The sequence below is a fragment of the Schistocerca serialis genome, chromosome 6 (genome assembly GCF_023864345.2).
Source record: "Schistocerca serialis cubense isolate TAMUIC-IGC-003099 chromosome 6, iqSchSeri2.2, whole genome shotgun sequence".
In the NCBI taxonomy this organism is placed as follows: domain Eukaryota; kingdom Metazoa; phylum Arthropoda; class Insecta; order Orthoptera; family Acrididae; genus Schistocerca; species Schistocerca serialis.
The window spans coordinates 730,784,004-730,796,341 of NC_064643.1; the positions used below are offsets into that span (position 1 = coordinate 730,784,004).

The 12,338-nt window shown below is 36.8% G+C and overlaps 1 protein-coding gene across 1 annotated transcript in view; it reads left to right on the forward strand.

The window, feature by feature from the left end:
- Positions 1–12,338, forward strand: part of LOC126484520 (cleavage stimulation factor subunit 1) — a 190,634-nt gene that overhangs the window by 20,691 nt on the left and 157,605 nt on the right. Inside the window, exon 3 of the mRNA XM_050108068.1 lies at positions 8,910–9,064. Within this exon, the coding sequence (XP_049964025.1) occupies positions 8,910–9,064 (155 nt within the window). The remainder of the gene's footprint in view (positions 1–8,909; positions 9,065–12,338) is intronic.

Consider the following 12,338-nt stretch of genomic DNA (forward strand, 5'->3'; position numbering starts at 1 on the left):
AATTTTTTTTTTTTTTTTACTGAGATATATTTGAGAGACAAGTGGAGCATGGTAGTGATGAATGTTTCCAGTTCAGTGGTAGAAATGTGAAACTTAGTAGGATGTGAATAGTTTGGTACAGAACTGATGAAAGTATGTTGGTGGTTATGTTTTGTTATCTTTGTCTTTTAGGTCTGGTGACTTTTCTCTAAATTACTTTTTTAATACCCAAGTGTTGAGTTTTTGTAGGGTTGCCAATAAACTTTTCCTTTTGTGGTATATGTAGGGTCTTTGCCACTCGTCTCTTATAGAGTGCCTAAAGGGTGCTGCATTCTCCGAATGCTATACAACAATTCAAGCTATTAACATTAATAGTTTTATGTCGGTAAAGCAGATTTGACAATACTTAACTTGAATGAACAACAAGTGACGCAAATGATGCGCGACATGGAAACAGTAATGTTCTTCACTATAGACAATGTCCCAACAAGCAATCGATAGGTATCCTAATAACTGTTCTGCGAGTGCCGGTCTACAATTATGCGAATACTGTCTGAATACTGAGCTGATACTGGATGGCGGAGGCTGGCAGGAGTGGAGTTTATATTCTTCTCTTATAGAGGCCGCTCCTGTTGTGGTGCGGTCCTAATCAGCACACCATTGGCTGACATTGTTTCACAGCCTTCTCTTCTCTTGCACTCTTCATCTTTGTTCTGGCACTTGTGGTTATGCCAGAACAATGTAATTGCCTCACATAGTGGGACTTGCACACCTTATCGCATCACGAACTGTGAAACGTAGGATATGGCTCGCTCATGTATTAGGGGATTAATGATCATTTAAGTAGAAATAAACATAGTAAAACTAACAAATGCGGTGGATTTGTTGTAGTGCCTAAATATTTAGTCTGTTCCACTGTCACATTCTCTAAAACTGTTGCTTTAGAATTTTTCAACTTCATAATGATTCAGTTGTGAGGTTGCTGGTGTTAGTATGTACAAGGTTATTCTAAATGATGGACCCATTTTCAAAAATTTGTATGTATTCAAGTACAAATGCAAAATGAACAAGCTTTATACTAATGAAAAGAGGAAATGGGCAGGAAGTGAATTGTTTCGGAAGGGGCCGGTAAAGTTTGCGTGGCAATAGGGCTGTCACTCCATTTCACTGTCAGTTATGAGTGAGATGGTGACTGTGAAGCACAGTGATTCAGTCTTTCATTTTCTGATGTATGAGTTACTGAATGCAGGTTATGAGAAGACATACACTGTAGAGATTTTCTTGAGAGTTCTGTGCTGCTTTTCGGTCTGGCAGTGTTCAGAAGAGCAAAAATGCCGACAAAATATACTAGTCCTACAGCCAGATTGGAAACTGCACCTAATGTGGCTGTTGCTTCATACAGCAGCCACATTACCACAGAGCTAGCGTGGTACTACTATGATCTTTGTCCTGTCATTACCATAGTGCTGGCTAAGATAGGTAATTGAAGACATAAAAATATTTTCTGCATTGAATGACCTTCCTGGACTCAAAACCATTAATTTGATAACCCAGTATCACACTTAACATGAAAATCACGGAGATTATTTAATAGCAATGCCAAGAAAATAGCAAGTGAATTTAGCAGGATAATTCTGTGCCCCTTCAGAAAGTCACTGGACTATCACAGAGTTGCTATACATATTCTATTATGTTGCCATTTATACTAGCCACTGGAAGAATCTGTTTCCATAGCTGATGGTTTTCTTGAATGAGCTTGGAAGTGAGGAACACAGCTCATGTCTCAAAGATGTAACCGCTGAGTTGATCCAGGACTGAAGTACCAAACATATAAGCCAATGACTTTCTTTCTCATTTCCGTAACTAGGCTTAGGGACTACAGAGAAGATACTAATAATATGCAGATGCACCGACTACAAGCTGAACACTAGAAATCAGTAGCTCTCAGTATCATTTTTGAATTTCTTTCTTAAGTGTGCTGCAAACTGGTAAGCTAATTCAGCAGATGCGATTCACTTCATTGGTGCATCTGCTGTGATCATAGTGTAAGCATTATGTTTAGGTAACACAGCTTTTGATTGTTATAGACTTAAAAAATGTTTTTCTCGAGAACCCTGTCATTATTTCCACCCCCAAAACAGAGAAATGCAAAGATGACGACAAAAGAACTTTGATTGCTAAATGCGAACAGGGAAATTCTGTGAACTACAAGTGATATAAATCCACAAATAATTCAAGTGATCCACACAAAGAGACAATGTGCAATTGCTGTAAAAGTGCACTGCAAAGACATGAAGAGATGAAAGCAGGAAACGTAAAAATGAAAACAATATGCAAAAAGTAAAATATTTAATACATCATCCTTAAGTTAAACTTTCATTCAGTCTATGTCAATTGCAAGAACTTACAATGATTAACAGAACAGTCATTACTGTGCTTTGTCTGTGAAAGTGAAAACCTTTTGTAGAACAAGCTGCTCAGTGTGCACTAGCAGTAAGAGGTTCACCTAGCTGAGGAAGGGGCACATTTGCAGTGCAATGCCTTGCAGCCATTGCTGGTTTTCCTTAATTTAGTGACTAATTGTTTCATATTAACGACACCTCTAGCCCTCAGAATATTTATACTAGAATCATCAAGGAGTAATTATCAGAACAGACTGCTGTATGGTAATGAAATATTGTGGACACTCAATTCTGTCAAAGGTCTCAGTGACGGCAAGTTCTTAAACTAAAAAGAAAATAATAAAAGAATTTTTTCACTTGGAGTGTCATTTACAGCCAATGCCACCCAGCTGCATTATGGACTATGAAAGTGAAAATTCAGATTGGAGTCTGTGCTGGAATGTATGGTAACTATTCAGCTAATATTTGTTCATTATGCCAAACTACTGTCATTCCATAACAATGTCCATATAAGCAGGAAAGAATGGCTCAATAGTGTGTGAAGAACATCTGCTCTTCTGTACCCAACACAGAACACAAGTTATTTGCAGCTAACATAAACTATGCTACACCTTCGTGTAGACAATTTAGTATCTTCTGCAGCAGATGGTCACCTTGTAAAGGCGATAAACAAGGGTAACAGACTATCACATCACCTTAAATACTGTCTGCACCCCCATCCCTCCCCCCCCCCCCCCCCCCCAAAAAAAATATAATATTCTGTCAGTTGAATATAATTTTCAATTTCAGTTAAACCCCTTTGATGAAGAGAGATTGCTAAAAGTCTTAATAATTGAAATTGTTGGATCCCAACCTGTGAAGTGTTCAACATGACCCAGACCAGTCAAAAAGCCTCCAGGTTGCTCTTGGGCATATTCACTTTTCTCCAATTATTGTTGCTTACAGGCTCTCATTCAAATGACAAATATTATGATTGCATAAAAAGAGTGAAACCAGAAGGGCAAGTAAGTGTGAAGAATATTGATCTCACATTTGACACCACTTAAAACCTGAAAATTTCTTTGGAAAATGCCAAATAAGTGTATTTAGATGAAATGAGAGTGGAACAAATTAAATGTATTTTGGTACCAAAACAGAATACATTACATCCATAAACTTTTCCTTATTGATTTGCCACTAAATGTCAAAATTATCTATAAGACATGTCACTGACGTTCTCTTTGAGACGTCCTGTATTACATACAGCACTCGTTAAAAAAAACAACAGCAATAGTTCCATACTCCTTTGTTAGTACAACCAGTTTCACAACTTAAAAGTTGCATCATCAGATGTATTTTCAAATCATTTACAGCAGAAAATTATTGGACACCGCCATCACTCTCAGTCTAATTGTGTTAAAATGTCCTTAAAAGGAACGGTAGTCAAAATATGAGTACTGAAGAGAAGGAGATGGCCATGGCAAATGTGTGTTGCTTACTGTAATAGTTTGCGGTCTTTGTTGTAACCAGTAATGCAGTCCTGGTGCTACATGGAATGAGACCCCACTACATGATGCACATATGGGGGACAGGCAGATGGGCAGTTGGTGCTGTGAAGAAACTAACCATATAATGCTCATTTGTGATGCCGAGCAGTTAAAGTTTTTAAAAATGGTGCACTATGATAGATATTAGTTGCAGTTTCACTTGAAATGAGTTATGACTGTAAATTATGCTACTCAATTATTTGTTTATAACAGCTTTTCTATTCAGAATGAGATTTTCACTCTGCAGCGGAGTGTGCGCTGATATGAAACTTCCTGGCAGATTAAAACTGTGTGCCCGACCGAGACTCGAACTCGGGACCTTTGCCTTTCGCGGGCACACAGTTTTAATCTGCCAGGAAGTTTCATATCAGCTTTTCTATTGCTTATTTTCACAATTTATTAATGATAGGGTTGGAAGAATGAAAGCATGTAATCCACACCCATATACATTTAATCATAAGAGCAAAATTTGAACACCCAATCATAATAACTGATATGGGAAGCTGATAACGCAGGTTCATATATATGATGATTTCAGCTGCTTTATCACCATGATGACAAAGCAGTTTAGCGTGGAGCTTGTTACCCAACTACTGAATGAGTTAATACACACTGCCAGAAAGCCATAAATGCACCGCCTTGAATAGTCTAGAATTGTGTACTGCTGTTGCAGCTGTTAGTGCCGTTGAAATAGCTGAAGATAATAGACATTTTGTGACACTGGGAAACTGGTGCCTAACTTATTGACTAAAAAAAATTAAAACTACAGGGGCATTTCTTGCTTTGGATCAAACTCTGTAGTTACAGACTGCGAGTTTCTCTTGTGACAAATGATACTGAAACGTTTCATAACCACTTTGGCACCCTTGATTCAGAATCTTATGGGAATAGTAATAGTTGGCTGCTGTGGTAATATTGACCTATTTTGCAATATTTAATTTATGAACCTGTAGTAATGAATTTATAGAGCAGTAATTCGTTGCGATTGCTTCTGAGTCATAGTTGAAATGTGATATCTCTTAACAATGGAGCGAGTCATGGTAGCTTCAAAGAATTTGCTGAACTAGGGGCTGAGGTTGGTATGCAAGCTGGAGGCTTCCATTTGTATACAGCCATTAACTCATTAGCACCCGTTGTTCACAACTGAGGACAGTCAGTTTTTGACTTATGTTGTGGTGAAGTAAGGTTTCTTTCAACAATGGGTACTGTCGTTATCTCTCTGGTACAATATTTCAGTTCAAGATTGTTAAAAGTAGTGGAGTGTTTTGCGGAGCCTGGTGCTTATTTCTATTTTTATTAGTGAGCTGTATCTAAGGTAAGACCAGTGTCATTTTCTGGCTGCAGCCTAATGTAATACTGTAATAGTGTTTGGTACTAGTGAAGGCTAAAATACTTTATTGCATTGTGTGCCCCAGTGTAACTTGCTGCCCTCATTTGAGGACATTGGCCAGTTCTGTGGTAAACGATATGTGTTTTGGGCTTTTTGGATTTCTTTTTTATGGCTTTCTACATTATTTTAAAACTGTTGAAGAGGCAGTAGAATACTTATTTTCTGAAGAAATATAAGCAGGTATGGTAGCTCTACCTCTGGATGTAGATGAACAGACAGATGAAGAAAATATTGATGACTTGTTAGGAAATACCTATGTAAGTGATATTGCAAGTGCTATTGAAATGCTACATGAAAGATACAACAAAGACATTCCTCATGCTTCCTCTAAAAGAACCTGTAAAGAGGAAGTTAAATGGTGTTATCAGGTTCTGAAATTTTTATTTCCTGGCTTAGAGAAGAAAGCTTTTTGTTTCTCAGATGAACTGAAAGAAAAGTTGTATAGTCCCATTCCTGTACAGGTTTTTGAACACTTTCCACAAGAAGCTGCAAACATGATTTTACAGGAAACTGAAATATACACTAAGGCATGTACAAATAAAATAAGTTTTTCAGTTGTACCTGATGAAATTCATGCGTTTCTTGGGTTCTTTACAGGCTGTCATAAATTGTCCAGTGAAAGAGATTATTGGTCTGATGATGATGATTGATGTTCAAATAGTGAATTAAAATCTGTATTACATTTCAATGATAATAAAAAGGCCAACAAAAACAAAAGTAACAAATCTTTCAAAATCAAACCATTAGCAGAGGCTGTAGTACAAAATTATCAAAGATGAGGAGTCTTTTTGGAAAATGTAGCAGTTGATGAAATGACTATGACATACTATTGACATCACCTTATAAACACTTTACCAGACTCAAGTTCAATGCTTTAGATATTCAATGCTTTAGATATAAATTACGTACCTTACATGCTACTGATGGCTACTTTTACAAATTCTGACTATGTTGTGGGAAGAACCTGAAAAATGACAGTGAGGATTTAACACTGGTTCCCAAAGTCGTTTTGAAAATATTGTTCTTTACTGGTGAACCAAACAGGTACAAAGTAGTTTTTGACAATTACTTTGCTTGCCATAACTTGCTCATCTGACTGAAGGAACTAGGATTCTTCTGCAAGTAGAATGGTAACAGAAAACAGAACAAGAATGTGCCTTCCGTCACTAGATAATGTAATGAAAAGGAAATGAAGGGATAATGCAATGAAAAGGAAATGAAGGGGATATTCTGAGTCAGATTTGATAGAGAGAAGGAAATTTTCGTCACAAAATGGAATGATAATAAGTGTGTTGCACTAGTAATTAATTTTGGCACTGTGCTTCCTACCATCGAAGCAGAACATTGAAATTCATCACAGAAAAAAAAAAAAAAAAAAAAAAAAGCCCAGTGTTCCACAGCAACATGAATTGAAAACATGCAAGAATTTCGTGGCAGGCATTGGTATTCATGATTCTCTTTCAAGAGGTGCAATGAAGGAACTTCTCTTTCAGTGAAATAAATCAGAAGACAGATTGCAAGAACATACCTGAAGAAAAGTCTTGAAATGATGTCAGTTAAAGGAAGACCAACCAAACTTGTCTCATCTCCCAGGACTAATGTACCAGACATATGATATGACTGGAAACTGCACATTGCCCAGAAGATGATGCCATGATGCCAGTCTGATAACTGTAAAGGAAAGCCTAGATTATACTGTGAGAAGTGTAATATTACACTCTTCATGGAATGCTTTCCCAAATATCATATTAGGCCTTAACTAAATTTTGGTTTTGGAAAGTTTTTGTGTTAAAAAGTTTTGTAAATGTGAGTTATTGTAAAATAAATAATAATTTTGAAATGTTGTTATTACCAATTTCCTTATCCCTTGCCATCTTTCTAGTAAGAAGTGTAAAGATCAAACACCTGCTAAGCAAAGCACAGTGTCCTCAAATGAGGACGGTCCAAAATTTCATGTTAAGCTTCCATAAACTGAATTGCCAGAATACGTTTTGTCCAAGAATAAAGAATATATGGCAATTAAAAATAAATTGACAACAGTATTACAGAAATGAAAGATTGCTACTTGCCATGTAGAGGAGATGTTGAGTTGCAAACAGGCACAACAAAAAGACTGCCATACAAGTTGAGCTTTTGACCAAAATGCCTTTTTCTAAAGCAGACAACATGCACACATTCACGCAAGCTCAACACACACGACAACTGTCTCCAGGAGTCATATGACAATGGTCATTGTGTGTGTTGTGCTTGTGTGTGTTGTCTACTTTAGAAAAGGCCTTGTAGCCGAAAGCTCAACATGTATAGCAGTCTTTGTGTTGTGCCTGTCTGTGACTCAACATCTCCTCAACATAGTGAGTAGCAGCAGTCTTTCCTTTTCATAATATTGTCATTATTCCATCCTGGATTTTCCATTGTTTAAAAATAAGTTAGGTGCTAATGGGTTAAAAACGAGGGCCCACTTTTCTCTGCTGCCCAGGACTCACAAACAGTGTGCGGGAAAAGTAAATGCTCAAGTCTTTCCATGCAAGCTGTGATTCTCTTATTTTATTGTGATCATCTATGTAGGCAGATGCCAACAAAATATTGTCACACTCGAGGAAAAAGTTGGTGATTGAAATTTCATGAGAAGATCCTGTCACAATGAAATATGCCATTATTTTATTGATAGCCATATATATGTGACACTCTCTCTCCTATGTTGCAGTAATACAAAATGAGCTGCCCTTCTTTGAACTTTTTTGATATCCTCTGTCAACCCTATATGATGCAGATCTCACATTCCACAGCAATACTCCAGAAGATGTTGGTCAAGCATAGTATAAGCAATCTCTGTTGCAACTTCAGTGTGTTCTGCCAGTGAAATGCAGTCTTTGGTTTGCCTTTTCCTAGGTATTTAATTGAATTGACAGCCTTTAGGTTATGTGATTTATTGTGTAACTAAAATTTAGTAGATTCCTTTTAGTACTTATGTGGATGACCTAACACATTTTGTTATTTAGAGTCAACTGCCACTTTTCACACCATAAAGATATCTTGTCTAAATCATTTTGCAATCCTCTGATGATTTTGCAAGATGGTAAATGACAGCATCAACTGCAAACGGAGAGGACTGCTCACATTGTCTTCTAAATCATTTCTATAAATTAGGAACAGCAGGGGACCTATAACTCTTCCTTGAGGAACACCAGCTATTACATCTGTTTCACTCGATGAATTTCTGTAAACTGTGACAGCCTAGCAACTGAGATGGTACTCTATAAGCAAGCAGTTTGAGTGCAAGTAGGGGAGGAACAGTGTCAGAAGCCTTCTGAAAATCGAAAATGTGGAATCAATTTGGCATCCATCATCAATAACACACATAACTTTCTGAGAATGAAGAGCGAATTGTGTTTCGCTAGAACAATATTTTCTGGATTCATATTGGCTGTTTATCAATAAATTGTTTTCTTTGAGGTAATTCATAATGTTCCAAACTTCTACTGCAAGATTAATGGAATCATCTTGTATATCAATTATCACTCTTTATGAGAGAATAGAGCCACAAAATGGCTTTTATATGTCACAGAAGATGGTTTAATGTTTATAAAAAATGGTGTCGTGGTTTGTTTCCAGACTTGGAGTTTGAAACAGATGTTCAGTCCTCAGCACCGGAGCCTGCACTGTATGAAACAGCTTATGTAACTTCACACAAAGGCAACTGTCGAGCGGGTGCTTTCAGTGCTGATGGTCAGTTGATTGCCACGGGCAGTGTTGATGCTTCTATTAAGGTAATGTCGTAATTGGTATGTTGCATGTATTCATAAAGTACTAATGTGTCATAAAAAATGGTTGGTGGCTGTGCCATCATTAGTGGGACTAATGGTGTACTTTCAGGTGTTCATCCAAGTTGTTGATATGTCCTTCATGAAGTCTGCCACTGTTTGCAATTCATGACTTGTTGAAGGTGGATTGTTAGTTGTTGAGGATCTTGTAGACACACATTGAATGTATAGTGTAGCAGGAGGTAGTGCTCAGAAATCCAAACAAATGTGCACAGAAAAGTTTTGCAATGTACCTTGTTGTATTAGCTAAAACTTTCAAAAGATGTTACAGTTCCACCGTGACTGTGTTGGTATACATATATATGATACTTGATAATAACTGTGTGGCTGAAATGGAGTTATAGTGACAAACAAAATATTTTATGCAAGTAAGACTGCTTCAGTGGAACCATGACTTATTGATGTTTGGAGTTGTGAACACAACTATAAAGGAAACCATGGAAGAAATTTATTAAATTTATTGATTTGAATAGAATCCTATGAGGAATGGGTTTAAATCAGAGAGAGCTCTCTACAGAAGAGTTGTGTATTACAGGGTGTGATGTTAGATTGGTGGGAGAATATTCTTCGTTAAGCACCTGCGAACTTGGCAGACATCATCTTGAACAGTGGTCATGATCTACTTCTACATTTATACTCCACGAGCTGCCATACAGTGACTGGCAGAGGGTGCCTTGTACCACTACTAGTTATCCTGTCCTGCTCGCAAATTGAATGAGGGTAAACAACTGTCTATATGTCTCTGTATGAGCCCTAATTTCTCTTATCTTAACTTTGTGGTCCTTAGGCGAAATATACTTTAGCAGCAGTAGAATTAGGCTGCAGTCAGCATCATGCCAGTTCTATAAATTTTCTCAAATCGTTCCTCAAAAAGAACATTGTCTACCCTCCAGGGATTCCCATTCAAGTTCCTGAAGCTGTGGCAAATAACATTTTTTCCCCTATGTTAACAGGATATTCTGGAATTATACAACTCCACATACAACGTGAAGTGCTGGAAGGTTTTTTAACTGCTGGGAGGCAACTAAAAATATAGCTGTGGAGTGCAGTTAGTCGAGAGCATATTTTAAGTTTGTGTTTATTAAATACTCAGAGAAAGATAATAAAAGAGAGAAATTTGAAAAATTTAGCCAGATGTGTTCTCTGAAAATAAGAGAAACCTTCAGTTTGCTTATTGTTGAAGTACTGAATCACTTGGTGTAATTAAAATTTCCCATCACGTTGTTCTTCAAAACTTTATTTCATCTTTAATTTTATAATTTTGCTGTAGCTTCTACCTCATCCAATTTTAACTGATTCCAAAAATAGTTCTGATGTTTCATCTAACATTTAATACCAAGTTTCAGTGACAATTTTTATTATTATTTCAGATTTTATCATTATTTATGTGCATGAGTTATTCTTTTAATGTGTACAGTAAGTTGCTTATGTCACTATTCAGTTGTCATTCCTGGTTCATCATCTCGAGCACTCAGTTTAGGACTCTCTACAATCTATAAAATTTTGACTGTAAATGTTCAAATGAGTGAGGTGGTGCTTTGGTAAGACATTGGATTTACATCTGGGAGGACACCACTTCAAATCCCCACTTGGACTTCTAGATTTAAGTTTCCTGTGATTTCCGTAAATGGCATAAGGCAAATATCAATATGGTTCCTTTGAAAAAGACATGACTGATTCTCTTCCCCATCTTTCTCCAACCTGAGCTTATGCACTGTCTCTCATGGCCTCTTTGTCGATTGGATATTAGATCCTAATCTTCTTCTGTTTCTATGAGTTTAGGACATATGGTACTTCATATTATGGTAACTGTGAGATACAATTGTTTGGGTCTTGCAAATTGTTATCCTGTAGTTTTTCAGTGAATGTTCATAATTTTGTGAAAAACAGTTTTGACTCTGAAGTGCTGGAAGCTTAGTGGCTGTTGTGTGTCTGAATTCTGGAATTGTAATAATTCACCAGCTTCCCTTTCATATTTATTTGAAATCTTTAAATTGAGAGATTACCAGTCTTTATCAGTTTGCAGGTATTTTAACAGAATCTTCCGTTGGTTCTTGGTAGAACAACATTATAATAAATGAAAAGCACCAGTTTGATTTTGTTCTACAGTATTACTGAGACAAAAAGCAAAGTCAACACAACACATTTCGTTTAACAAACAGTGTTTGCAACACAAAATTACGCCAAAATATGTCTCCATAAAGTCGAGAGGAACCTCTGCCACTGCAAATAAAGCAATTGACGTCACAAGATACACTTGGATGAAGGAGGAAATGAAGAAATGGTATGGTGTTCGTAACAACGTGTGCACACATCTAAATGTGGTGCATATGGCAATCACATCGAAGTTACACCCCTGTGAGTTTGACTTTTTCAATCGCAAAGTTTGTCAAAGTGTAAGTGATCTTGTTCATGATATATTTTTGTGGCAGAACAGGAAATTATCTATGATTAGGAAAGTGAGTGCACCTCTAACCTCAAATTGTAAACAAAAGTTTTCCCAATGTGTAGTTAACCTATCGAACTTGGTTCTGTCTCCAGATGAACAAAAAGTGCTTGACAAAGGTTTTAAATATGCTTCTCCCCATCCTCCATCAGAAAAACAACTGGATGTTATGAAAGTAGGGATTGAATATGCTCTAACGAAAGACACCACTGCAAAATATTTAGTTGCCAGTGCACTAAGGAATGAAACCAGGTTTGTGTGTAACATCCCATGGTCTATTGACTTTCACACTGCATAAACAAAATGTTCCTATTTGTCCAGTTGTATCATCATGTACTGCTCCATCTTACAAACTAGCTAGTAAACTGGATGTCCTAATTAAGAGCAAGACTAAATTCAAACCAAAGCATGGTATTTCAAACTCCATGGACCTATTAAATAAGTTAGAAGGGGTATCTGTCTCACACAGTGATAAATTAGTATCCTTTGATGTCTACAGTTTGTTTTCCAACATACCAGTGGTGGAATGCATTGATATTCTGACAGAGCTGATGCAAAAGTCTAACGTCAGTCCTGTGAAACTGAATGACTTGAGAATGGCTACTTAGACTTGCTTGGCACAGAACTATTTCCAGTTTCAAGGGACTCTTTATAAAAAATTAGATGGCTTAGCTATGGGTTCCCCTCTTAGTCCACTGTTTCCTGAAATATTTATGGACCATTTTGAACAAAATTTTCTAAAAACAGAACCTTTGATTGCAAATATCAAATACT